This window comes from Rhinichthys klamathensis, unplaced genomic scaffold (assembly GCF_029890125.1).
Source record: "Rhinichthys klamathensis goyatoka isolate OS25496 unplaced genomic scaffold, OSU_Roscu_1.1 h1tg000165l_1, whole genome shotgun sequence".
Taxonomy (NCBI): Eukaryota; Metazoa; Chordata; class Actinopteri; order Cypriniformes; family Leuciscidae; genus Rhinichthys; species Rhinichthys klamathensis.
The window spans coordinates 4399345-4412115 of record NW_026606697.1 but is presented as its reverse complement, the minus strand read 5'-3'; the positions used below and the strand labels follow the sequence as shown (position 1 = coordinate 4412115).

Genomic DNA, 12771 nt, shown 5'->3' with positions numbered 1-12771 from the left:
TTTTATTATTGAGTATTTGAGTATGGTTCCATGAGGTTTACTATCCATGGTAATAAAGTTTTACCACACAATCTTGTTGCACTGGCTTTTTTTTATGGACTGTGGTGCATGATGCTCAAAGGGTCAAGACTTTTTTATTTTCATGAACAATCTCGCCTTTGATTATGACATATTTGATGAGCTCCTGATGGCCCCCAAACTGGTACACCAGATGTTCCCACCTACAACAGAGGGAAAGAGAACTCAAATTATAACAACCTCCTTAACAAGTCCCATCAAGCACCAGTCATAATCTGAATCTCAATAACTGATTTCATTTTTATGACTTATTCAAACAACTTATAAACAGTGTTGGGGAAAGTTACCTTTAAAAGTAATGCATTACAATATTGCGTTTCTCCGTGAAAAAGTAATTAATTGTGTTACTTAGCTACTTTTTATGGGAAAGTACTGTGTTGCGTTACTTTTTTTGAGTTCAATAATTTATAACAAAAAAGTTGTGTCAATGTAAAGGCCCTTTCACACCAAAAGTGAAATGAGGCAAGAGAAGCAAATTCAACACTTCAGCAATAAAAACTAAAAAATGAAACACAAAAGTTTGTCTAACCCTCATGAACTTTTACATTTTTTTTTTTTTTTTTTTTTTTTTACTTAATCGGAATGGTACGAAACTTGGTAAAGGTTGCTTGCTATGTGAACACATAAAATAAATCATGGACGGTCTTGGAAAAAATTTTAAATTCTGTAACTTTTTTTAAGTTCACTTTTTTAAACTTTTGTTCACATCAGCAAAAATCTGCCAAGTGTCGTCTTTGAAAAGACACCAAACTTAAGTCTGTGTTCTAAAGCATTCGAGATGTACAACAGTTTAAGTTGGAAATGAAATTTTCAGGTCTATGCTCGAAAAGTGAATAAATGGATTATAAATACAGCGTAAATATAATTTAGTATCTTAAAATCCCCTAAAAATACAAAATATTAAATAAAAAAACATTATCTAACTAAAATATAGTACATTAATTTCATTGAAATAAAAAAGGCTAAAGTAATTTTTGCTTATTAAGGTAATACATAAGAACTCAGCAGTTACCCTGAAGATCTCTAGCTACTGTGTGTGTGTGAGCTCACCGTGGTGCATTGATGATCACAAGGTCTCCCTGTTTCCCGATTTCAAGCGACCCGTGCGTCTGTGAACGGTTGAGAGCGTAGGCTGCGTTTATAGTGCTTGCGGCCAACGCTTCTGGCATAGACATCTTCATCATCACACAGGCCAAGTGCATCACCATAGGCTAATGAACAAACAGAAAAAATGGAATTATATGGAGTGGCCAGGTCAAATTTCTACTGACAACATATGTTCATTAATATGATGCTTGTGTATTATGGTCACCATTGAGCAACAGTAGGCATTGGGGTTGAAGTCACTGCCCAGGGCCACTATGACTCCAGCATCAAGCATGTCTCTCGCGCGTGGTGGAGAAAGCCTTAGGCAGACACAAGGAGAATCAAATACAAGATCTCTTATTTTTTATTGCATTGTAGCATTGCAAATTATTTAATTGCATTGATAATTGTCATCAAAGTCGTGGTTATTTACCTTAATATATAGGCAGTGGTGGGTAGGAGGACCGCGGATGTTTTAGCGTTTGCCATGGCAGCGATTCCATCATCTGTCACTTCTTCTAAATGGCTGATGGCTAAAGCGCCTAGTTCTGCCCCGAGCTGTTCGATTGGATGACAAAGAGGAGACAAAGATTATGTAAGAACAACACCACTTTAACGTTGAACTTAAACTAGAACGTTTGAGTGTGCAAACATAACATACATGTGCAGAGTTCATGGGATGGAGTTCATCGCCATGAAAGTTGATGTTGAGACCCATGTCTTTGCCAGCCTGGAGTATGCAACGCGTAGAGTTCAGATCGAACACACCTTTCTCACAAAACACATCAATGTTGTCCACCTGCAGATCACCCGAAGCCATTCGCTTTTTTATCTCGGGCAACTGCACGGCCACAATGTCCTGAGTGGCTTCTTCCATAGTTTTACCTCTGAATACACAAAGAAAATATAAGATGTGCAAATTAAGAGTTGTTCACACTGCTGTTCAAAAGTTTGGGGCCGTTAAGATTTTTCAATGTTTTTGAAAATCTTGATCACCAAGGCTGAATTTATTTGATCAATAAAATTGATGAAATATCATTACAATTATTAAAATGGATTCCTGTGATCAAAGCTGAATTTCCAGCATCATTTCTCCAGTCTTCAGTGTCACATGATCCTTCAGAAATCATTCTATTATGCTGATTTAATGCTTAAGAAATATTTATTATTATTGTGAATATTGTTCAGTTGAATATTGAACAGTTATGCTGCTTAATATTCTTTGATAAATAGAAAGTTCAAAAGAATAAATAGAAATCTTTTGTAACATCATAAATGTCTTTACTGTCACTTTTGAGAATTATCTATATCTATCTCTGTCTACCATCTATCTGTCTGTCTGTCTGTCTATAAAACCTTCAAAATTGGATGAATTTGCCTTTTTTAGTAAATATTATTGTGTGTTAATATCTGAAAAAGTGTGTGTATTACTTTAGTTTACTCAGAAACTTTAGGATTGGCAAGAAGCAATTTGAGAACTTCAATAACCTGCATGTAAAAAAAAAAAAAAAAAAAAATCACACTAAAAAAAACTGCTTAGAACAATTTTGTATATGATAAAATAATTTTGTGAAGAGTGTGTACTTGGGTACTGCGTGGGCTCCACAGTATGTTGCCGATATCCCGATTGGCAGTGCCTTTCTTGCTGAATTGATCACCCTCAGCATCTTGAGTTCAGTGTCCATCTCAAGTCCATATCCACTCTTACACTCCACCAGCGTGGTTCCAGCTCTCATCATGCGCTCCAGACGGCTCTGTAACCCAGCTAATAGATGTTGCTGGGTTGCTGAGCGAGTGTGTGCCACTGTAAAATGAATCCCACCTCCTGCTTCATGCACTTCCATGTATGTGGCACCAGCCAGCTGTACACAGAACAAGATACCTTCTCTGACACCAAAACTGAAAGATATATCCACACAAAATGCAAAGGGAGAGATAGATTGAACTAAATGAAAGCAAACCTTCATGGCAAACTCATGCACTCTGTCTCCAGCCCACACTGGATGTGTGTGTGCATCAACCAGACCTGTAAAATGATGTTAAGATTCATTAATCTGTAAGATTTTAAAGGATTTGTCAACAGAATGGGTCAAACTGTTTATTTGGGTGGAAGATGTAACACTTACCTGGGAGAACACACATGCCGGAAGCATCCAGAACATTGTCAAACTTTGCTCCTTTGAACTGAGACTCAATGATGTCTGCTGATCCAACAGCTTTAATTAGTCCATCACTACACACACACATATAGCTCAATGAGGACATACCATTGACTTAAATTGCTATTTTATAAAAACATTATTTATAATTAGACCTTTGCTAACATTAGTTAGTAGACCTATAGATCTTGTTCATTATTGTTTGTTCATGGTAGTTCAGTCCATTAACATGTTAACAAAACTAACTTTAGATTTTAAAAGTGTATTAGTAAATGTTGAAACTACCATTGACTAAGATTAATAAATGTTGTAGAAGTGTTCTGCTAATGTTCATGTTAACTAATATAATTACACTATATAGGCTATGCAACTTTTTTTGTTCAAAATTAACAAACATTTAACAGTCAACACACAATCAATTGAATTCTTCTATTAATTTTTTTTTCTTACCCAGATTTAATGGTAAGACTATTATAAGTGATTATATTTGAGACCTAACGGGGTGGTTTTCGCGGGAAAATGCGGACATACGTCAAACGCCCGTACGTGTCTCGTCATATCCTAAATAGAAACGTGTCCTTCCGGCTACTTTGCCATGTATTTTGTGTTGGCAAATGGGTGTAGGGGTGGCAGTTGTCACAACTAGCGAGAAAGGTTGACATGGCGACAGAGGTAATAAAACAAGAATCAAATATGGCTTTTCAGAGATGGTGAGAAGTGAGAACTGAGATTTGACCTAGGCCTATTGTAAAAGTGAGGCGGAGATGGCGTTTTTATTACTCAACAGGTAAAGCATTTTGTTGAACAGATAACTTCCCACATGTAGTTCTCTAACAGAGTTGATTGTAAAATATGATCTATTAAGGCTAATATTCATCCTAGTCACGCAGAGTCGACGCACAACCAAAACGTTCTTCCGCGAAATGCATGAAGTTTAGCTTTTTAACCGCTAGAGGGCCAAATGTTACATACCCGGTACTTAAATAATGGTAACAAAGTTACTAAAACATTTACTTTAGCTTTACCATGGATCCATTTGACCTTTGTGAACATTTTATTTGTGAACAATTTTGACCGCTTAATGTATTTTGCAATATATTTTTCTCTCTTTGAGGGAGCCATGCATGAATCCTATATTTTCAATTAAATTCTTTTAATTTTTTTGTGTTTTATCCTAAACATATATTGACCATAAGCAATTGCTAATTGTTTATGTTGTACGGAGACAGTTTTGCAAGCGTTTATTTACATGCTGAATTTAATTTACCACGTGCAATAAATAAGACAGACCATCAGTAATATAAAGAATTAATCTGACTTACTGTCCAATCACCACACTGCCATTCTCAACGACAGCCAGAGTCTGCATCCCATTCCCGGTGAGATACTTTTCACCATTTCTACAAACCAAGACCACTTGGGTTGCGTTCTTGACTAAAAGTCTGAAACTGCTGGAAGACATTGTAGTTTAACTTTGGTGCAAGTGTTTCAGAGCAGAGCTCAGTGATGAAAGAGTGGGTAAATATTTAGCAAAGCCAAAATTGGGTAACTTGGCCGAAGGTCGCTAAATTGCCAATGGACAGTGAGCTTATGTTTAGGTCCCGCCGATTCTGTACAAGGAAAACACGTTATTTTCGTGGTGCTTCTTACTAACTGCACAGTTGACTTATTTAAAATCATAGATTTGTAAATAAGCAATACTGTAAAACATTGTGCGAATGGACTTTTTCAGCATACGCAGGTCGGGTGAATATGAACTATATTGACAAGTTTCAAAATTACCTTGCTTGTTACTAATATTCAGTAAAGTTCGTCATTAAACTCGTTCGTCACGCGGTCTTTAATCAATTCGCCACACAAATCTGCTGATTACGATTAAACATGGCTCTATTTCCCTTCGTTAGGTTCTAAAACATTCACAATACACATCAATAATGTTTTTCTACCCTTTCCTGCGTAATTTCCCAGAACAAACCTGTCTTAACCTGAATATACTAGTTTATTAAAATTAGCAGTACTAGTGGGAACAGATGATGATTTTACTCATCAGAAAGTGGCCACATAAATATTAAAATGAACGATTACAAACATATAATCCATAATTTAAACTGTAAAAAACGGTAACTTCCTAATTCAAATAGATCATTTAAAAATATTAGAGTAATTAAAAAATGAAAAGGCTCTTTGATTAGGCTTTTACAGTGAACTTTAGCATTCATGAAACAATGTTACCTATTACCCAGTGAAACACATTCAATGATATTGACAAATAAGCAATTAAAGGTGCTCTAAGCGATGTCATGTGTTTTTTAGGCCAAAACATTTTTTGTCACATACAGCAAACATCTCCTCACTATCCGCTGGCTGCCTGTCCCCTGAACACACTGTAAAGAAACGCGATCTCTGTAGACAGCCCATGCTTCACAAACAGCACCAAAAACAAACTGCAGCGACCCGCTCCCCAAAACATAACAAACTGTTCCAGCCAATGACCGACAAGAAGGGTTTGGGGGTGTGGTTTGGGGGGTTAGTGTGCGGATGAGGAGGAGGGAGGGTCTAGCTAGCCTCCGTTTTGTTTGACAATAGTTCGAACGTCAACAAGAAGTGACGTCACCCAGGATCGCTTAGAGAACCTTTAAAGGTTCTCTAAGCGATCCTGGGTGACGTCACTTCTTGTGACGTCTTGTGACATCGCTTAGAGCACCTTTAAGGTGGGAAGAGATTCTGTATATCTGCAATTAAACGGTAAGTGGTCTATACCAGACCATATATGGCATTACATATTTAGAATAGAGTCAGACTCAAGTTTTTCTTCAGAATTACATGCACTTATGAATTGTTGCGTTAAGTACGTAGGGTCAATTTTGTTTCATGTTGACGTCAAAGTCAGACAAAGAAATGACAAAAACATACAAAAGTGCACAATTTATTTGTCGTGCCACCAATATCTTTTACAGTGAAAAAATCTCAAACTAACAGTTTTACAAAGAAAAAAGAAACAGCTTTACATAAAACTAACACAAAAGGCAAATTAACCAATAAATCCTCCAATCCCATTAGAAATCGATTCACTCTTCATTCTCTCATCTCTCCATCTTCTTCCTCTTCTTCTACTCCTCTTATGTACAAAACATTATTACACCTGAAGGAAAAAAAATACATTAGTAGTATAATACAAAATATGCATTTCCTTTTATTGCAGAGTCATGAAAAGAGTGGTGCAGGTATTACACCAGAACCCGGAAGAATAATTCACCACTGGTTCCCTCAAGATTTTCATATGGGTTTTTTCAAGTGAGTAAAAAAAGTCTGTGGTAAACAACTTGACGATGCTTTGACGTTTTGTTCGACAACGTAAACTGCACACACTCGCTCTAAATGTTCTGATCTAGTCACTTTTTAGGAACATACGTTTCATTTTTTAAATGAACATAAATTTCCGTTTTCGATATGGATGTGTTATTCATGTTGAAGAACAAAACATCCAAGTATCGGCAAATAATTTTTACCACTAGTGTTAATTTCGTTAAGAAAATCTATGACGAAAAATGTTTGTCAACAACCTTTTTTCCAGGACTAAGACGAGACGACACCAATGTGATTAAACGATAACTGACTATCAACAATGCAATATCATTGCCAATAAAAGAGTAAACTAAAATGTGGTTAAATAAAAACTAAGCCAAAATCTTTGTTTTTGTCATAGAAATAAAAAAGTAGACATTACATGCCGTTTTACTTAATTTTTGCAATCTGGCAACCATGTGCACAAGCTCTCTACACTGCGGAAGAAGCACGGATGATCTGAAATTGAGAGATTCTGTTCAAATGAAACGGTTATTCAGCCAGTCTGTGTTCCTGCGACTAAATCCGTGATGAACTAAAAAACAAACATGGATCTCTACTACATTGTTTGCAATTGTGGTTGCTGAATAAAGGCACTTACACAGCCTCTGTGTGACAACGCAACGTCTCATTAAAGAACTTTTGTTAAACGTTATTGAGATTTTTTTAGGACACAAGCTCTTGAAGCTCCGCCCAAGCAGCGGCTCATTTGCATTTAAAGGGACAGACACAAAAACGGTGCATTTTTGCTCACCCTCAAAAAGTGACAATTTTAACATGCTATATAAAAATATCTGGTGGGTATTTTGAGCTAAAACATCACATACACACTCTGAGGACATCAGAGACTTATTTTACATCTTGTGAAAAGGGCCTTATACCACCCCTTTAATAGAAAAACAACAATTTGGAATTACTATTAGGAATTTCACAGTTTTAATTTGAGACATTTCTTGTTTTACCAGTTTTCATAATGTAGATTGCGTTAATTGATATGATAAATAGCCTACAATAAATCAGAAAACTAAATGATCAAATAAACCATGACATTCTCTTGATTTGTGCTTATAGGGGAGTGCAATACTTCTGATGAAATGTAAAAATAAATTTCACAAATAGCTGACAAATTAACACTTTTTACCACAGACCTTAGTTTATTTATAAATTGAAATAGCCCATTATAAAAACCCATAGGGAACCAGGTACGAATTAGTCTTCCGGATTTTGACATCATCCCTGCACCACTCATTGATTTTCAAACCAAAATCTTACCTGATGAGCACCTCGCCAAGATGACCCGCTAATGCTCCATCCACATACTCTTCTGTGTTGGCCAGCTAGATATATCAGAGAGACAGAGCTTAATTAACCCATAAAGAGAAAGACTACTAACAATTAGAGAAGCACCAATGTATCGGCTGATTTAAAACCATCGGCTATAGCATGAAAAAGGGAGATGTATAGATTAACTAACTGCGTTAAGGCACTGAGTTGTATAATCCAACATTTTTCTCAGGGCAAAATAATTAAATACTTCGCTCAACAATATGGACTGCCCGGTGCCAGTGCAAACTATCCTCAGAACAATTGATCTTCGCGGAATTTTATCCTTTGCACACGTTTAAGTCTTGCCAATTTAAATATTCAAGCGCAAGAAGACACGAAAGAAATGTGTGGGAAGTTGTGTATGAATGTTCACGTGCACCCAGAAAGCAGTGTTTTAGACAGCGTGCAAATACTGACTTGAGTTCCCTTTCACTTTTAATTCATATCAAAATGCCTGTCTTGTATCTGTCCTGTCTGTCTTGTAAACACAGTTGATTATGGCTCAAGTGAATGTAAACAGATGAGAAATAACACACGTGTGTATCCGTATATTGGATCCATGCAGCCAAATATTTTGTTTTAATGTTAATGAAACAAAAGACAAAAAGAAAATGCTCACTATTGACTAAATAACTTTAATAAGAGTTAATGTACATTTAATATATACAATGAAGAGTATATATTACATTTTATTACTTTTTTCTGTACCTGAAAACTACTTTTAGACCTAAAAGCAAATGTTTATTTCATATGCATCTTTGTTCTGTTTATGCATTTATGTAGGCCTGTTGAATGTTGAAATGAATCAAATCCATGTTCAATAGAAATTATTTGATGCAGCAATAAACTATACCTTAATGTATGAATTTTTGCTCAATTAAATCATGATCCAAACACTAATCTATTTTAATGACAAAAGTTCTAATAAGAGAGCATTTGACAAATACCGGTATCGGCCCCCCCCAAAAAAACCATCGGTGCATCCCTACTAACTGCTGAACCTCTGTCAACATAAGATCAGATGTGAGTGGGGATTTCAATTACACTGGATATTGTGCATGTGGGCCCACGGTGAAAAGTAGTGACAGCTAATGATATTGTATGATCCAAAGCATCAATGACCAATGCATTCATTAACGGTCTATTATATTGAGACTTACCTGCATGTTCATGTAGCCGTCCACCGACACCAGGTACCCCTTGTACTCCATCCCCCACTTCAGCTTCACCATCACAGGCTTTCCTGTGAGACCGTTCAGAAAGGGCTTGGGGTTCAAAGGCAAACTCTGCAGAAAAGGCCAAAGTTCAGTGTCAGATATAAAAATAAAATAAACATGTAATTTTGAACCTCCAAATTCCAGTGGGAAATCTTTCATAAAATTCCAACCTAAGCCAGGACGAACAGAGTATCATATGAGGGTAGGCAAGGCAAGTTTATTTATAAAGCACATTTCATACACAATGGTAATTCAAAGTGCTTTACATAGAAGAAATTAAAATAATCAAAACAAATAAAAATAATTAAAACAGTTTAGAATAAAAATAAAGTACAGTAAACATAGAATGCTTATGCTGGATATCACAAGAACAATTATGATTTTTAGTATGTATGTACATTCCTATAACTGTCCAATAGAAAGATATTATATTTTTAAAAATGCTAGTCGGGTTCTGGTGAAGACTAAAATATATATTAGAAATGTATTCTCAAGAGGATACGAAGGCACAATAAGAACTTCAGTTTAACTATTAGCCTATGCTTTTTAATATTGCAGTATTCTTGCTGGATTCACAAGAATTACTTGCGAATTATCATATGCTATCTATAGATACACGCTATCTACGGAGAGCAGATGACTAAGTTGTGACAGGGCAAGTGGAAATATTGACAATACGAGATAAATGTTCCAACATTGATAATGACTGAAAACAACGTCCAATCTGCGTTCCCGATGCTAACACGCAACCGCATTGTCCGCTCATTCCTGAATGAAAACCACCTTTCTTCTCGAAACAAAACTTCAAATATTGAGCCGAAAGAAAGAGATTCTCGTGTACTTACCATGACTGTACTGATAAAGTAGTTTTGCAGAAGAAAAAATTGTTTATTCAAATAGCATAGGCTAGTGAAGCACACTCGCACGCCTTGCCGCCGAGAGAGGGAAGGACTGCGAGCGAACTTTGACCGCACGGCGGGAGAGAAGAGCGCGTTCGCCCACAGCGCCACTCGCAGGACTGGCGTGCAATCGCGCCATGATGCAATCAATGTTTGAAATGATATAAAACTAGTGCAGCAGTGCCCGTGCAAAATCTGTTTTTCTAAAACTCTGGGGGGTTGTTGCAATTGTTGGTTTGGTGTGTTTGAGTGCTCATTGTTACAATTACACAGCAAAGGTTCAGTGACATTTGTATTTGTGCATGGTAGAAGGCAAATACTGATACTGACATAATGACATACAATAAATATGGAAAATTGAACTACATGGTTGCATAACAATTTATAATGGTGATATGGTGACAGTCAAGTCTATAATGGTGATATTAGGTGACATGTATTTGTGTATCTGTGTACAGGTAGCAGGAGTTTAGATTAGATTAGATTTACATTAGTGTCAACTTTGTTGTCATTGTGCAGATTACAATTATAGAGAAAATGAAAGACAGTTAGCGTCTTTGTAGCTGAATTAATGTTTAGCTGACAGAGTGTTTATGTCAGAATGTTTATTCTGAAACCACAACCTTCTAAACATCATCTAAACATCTTCAACGTGTGCTTCTTTTACCGATATATTTACCGATATCTTTTACATTTCTAATCCAAACAAGGTCAAACTCGGCACTGCACTTACTCGTGCCCGTAGCAAGACACCGGTCAAGTTTGAAATCCATCGGACAAACGGATCGAGAGATATGCGAATAACAGACACACACACACACACACACACACACACACACACACACACACACACACACACACACACACACACACACACACACACACACACACACACACACACGCACACAGACACAGACACAGACACACAGAGACAGACAGACGTTCCTGTAATTTATGGATGGATGGATATACATTACTATTTTGTATTAGGTTAATTTCTCAGTACTCAGAACAAGTTTTTAAAGCTCTTTTAAAAGACTGCCAGCACAGCAGCAGAAGTGTCTGTGAATCATTTTACCATCTGATTTGATTCACAATGCATTCATTAAGTTTTCAAGCAGAAATCTATATGCTAGATTTATGTTTAAAAAAACAACAGTAAATCTAAATCGCTCAGCAGTGTCCTTTATTTGTACAGCAATTCTGCATCACAAATAAATAAATAAATAAAAGTTGATTTATCTTCTGAAGACTTGTCCAGCTTCTTTCTTTTCTTTTTTTTTTTGGTTGCATTTCATTACCATTTATTGAAATGTCATGTAAACTTGGCTGACAGGGATGACATGACATGCCAAGAGATTCTTCAGTTGTATCGCCAGATAGGATTGATATATTATATGTGTTGGGTACTTTGTGAATGAATCAAAGATTAAAAGCTGCCTGAAAGCCAACAGTAGCGGATTAGAGCGGAAATCTTTTCCAGATCCGCATTCCAGACAAGGATTTTTTTTCAATATTTCAAAAAGTGACCTGTCTTTCATCCTGTATTATACCTTCCTGTTGACCAATCTTGAGGCTTTTCCGCCTTGATCAAATCAATATGCAATCTTTTCTTTTCCTGTCAGCTGATTTCACATGATTTAGATCTCAAAATATCCCTAATGCTTCGATTTCATGGAATTTTTAACACAATTTGGAACTAATCCGAATGAGATCAAACAAGAGTCGTCCAATAATTTTCAGAGAATCAAAAAAGAATCTTTGATAAACTGAAAAATAGAACAGTATGAAACGGTCTCATCATAGAATGTTGAATGAAAGTGTTTTTTTTTTAATAAAATGCTGAATTACATGTATATTCTTTATTAATTTACTTTTGCTATAAAAATACATTTGAATGATCATTTAAATGTGTACAACCTCAACACATATTTTCTACAGTGCTTTGCTGTGTTAAATGACAGCTTGCTATAGGCTACCTTCTTATTTCAAATATAAATCTGAACATTATATTTAACATCACCTAAATTTAATTACATTGATAACAGCACCTTACAGAAGAAGAACCAAGCATTCATCAAAGAGCCAACAATGGTCATAGTACACAATGCCAAGTTTATTAGACAACTAGATTAAGAATCCATCTAGAGAAGAGAATGCTGTTTATAGTGTGTGTGTGTGTGTGTGTGTGTGCAAGATAAAATTGTGTAATTGTGAGAATTGTGTAAATGTGAAAATAATTAATAATAAAAAAATACAAAACAAATTAATTGAGAAATTCATATGAAAAAAGGCACATGTGTGTTAGGGTTAAGGAGATAAAATGTAATGTAATAAGGAGAGACTTGTGTAATAAATGTATTATAGACAGAATTAGCCTTATTAATAAGGCAATGGAAAGTGTCTTTGAGAAAGCGAGTCCCGCAAGAGCTGCCAGGAATGCTCCATTAAATCGAGAAAAATGCTGGGAGAAGGGGCGTGGCCTCTGCTCTTCAAAGGTCCTGTCACTCACAGCAGGGGCTCCAGATTCCAGCTCAGGTGTTGCAGAGCTGGACGCGCGCAGAGCGAAACACACGCGCAACTCGCCTTTTACACGAGCAGCGCGAGCGGACAGCTGTCACCGGCGACAGATGTGACTCAGATAGACGCTCATTTTGAGGT

At 36.3% G+C, this 12771-nt stretch overlaps 2 protein-coding genes across 2 annotated transcripts; both read right to left on the bottom strand.

Moving 5' to 3' along the window:
* Nucleotides 1-97: 97 nt before the first annotated feature.
* On the bottom strand, nt 98-4848 carry amdhd1 (amidohydrolase domain containing 1). The gene is made up of 9 exons (XM_056259293.1): nt 4646-4848; nt 3291-3397; nt 3126-3190; nt 2749-3026; nt 1826-2051; nt 1598-1722; nt 1391-1484; nt 1129-1289; nt 98-221 (listed from the first exon to the last, which is right to left on the bottom strand). The coding sequence occupies exons 1-9, from the start codon at nt 4783-4785 to the stop codon at nt 116-118; spliced, it is 1302 nt and encodes a 433-aa protein (XP_056115268.1). The 5' UTR covers nt 4786-4848; the 3' UTR covers nt 98-115.
* A 1385-nt stretch (nt 4849-6233) lies between these two features.
* Nucleotides 6234-10252, bottom strand: snrpf (small nuclear ribonucleoprotein polypeptide F). The gene is made up of 4 exons (XM_056259115.1): nt 10057-10252; nt 9155-9280; nt 7941-8005; nt 6234-6465 (listed from the first exon to the last, which is right to left on the bottom strand). Exons 1-4 carry the CDS (start codon nt 10057-10059, stop codon nt 6399-6401), a joined length of 261 nt encoding a protein of 86 aa, XP_056115090.1. The 5' UTR covers nt 10060-10252; the 3' UTR covers nt 6234-6398.
* Nucleotides 10253-12771: the final 2519 nt, after the last annotated feature.

What these genes read in the sequence shown, in the direction of transcription:
- snrpf (XM_056259115.1), bottom strand. An exon ending in ACGGCTACATGAACATGCAG is followed by an intron (nt 8,006 to 9,154) that starts GTAAGTCTCAAT and finishes TGATATATCTAG; the next exon opens with CTGGCCAACACAGAAGAGTA. An exon ending in CTTGGCGAGGTGCTCATCAG is followed by an intron (nt 6,466 to 7,940) that starts GTAAGATTTTGG and finishes TTTTTCCTTCAG; the next exon opens with GTGTAATAATGTTTTGTACA.
- amdhd1 (XM_056259293.1), bottom strand. Translation starts at nt 4,785, where the DNA reads ATGTCTTCCAGCAGTTTCAGACTTTTAGTCAAGAACGCAACCCAAGTG. An exon ending in ACCACTGCCTATATATTAAG is followed by an intron (nt 1,485 to 1,597) that starts GTAAATAACCAC and finishes TGTCTGCCTAAG; the next exon opens with GCTTTCTCCACCACGCGCGA. An exon ending in GTGATCATCAATGCACCACG is followed by an intron (nt 222 to 1,128) that starts GTGAGCTCACAC and finishes CCTCTGTTGTAG; the next exon opens with GTGGGAACATCTGGTGTACC.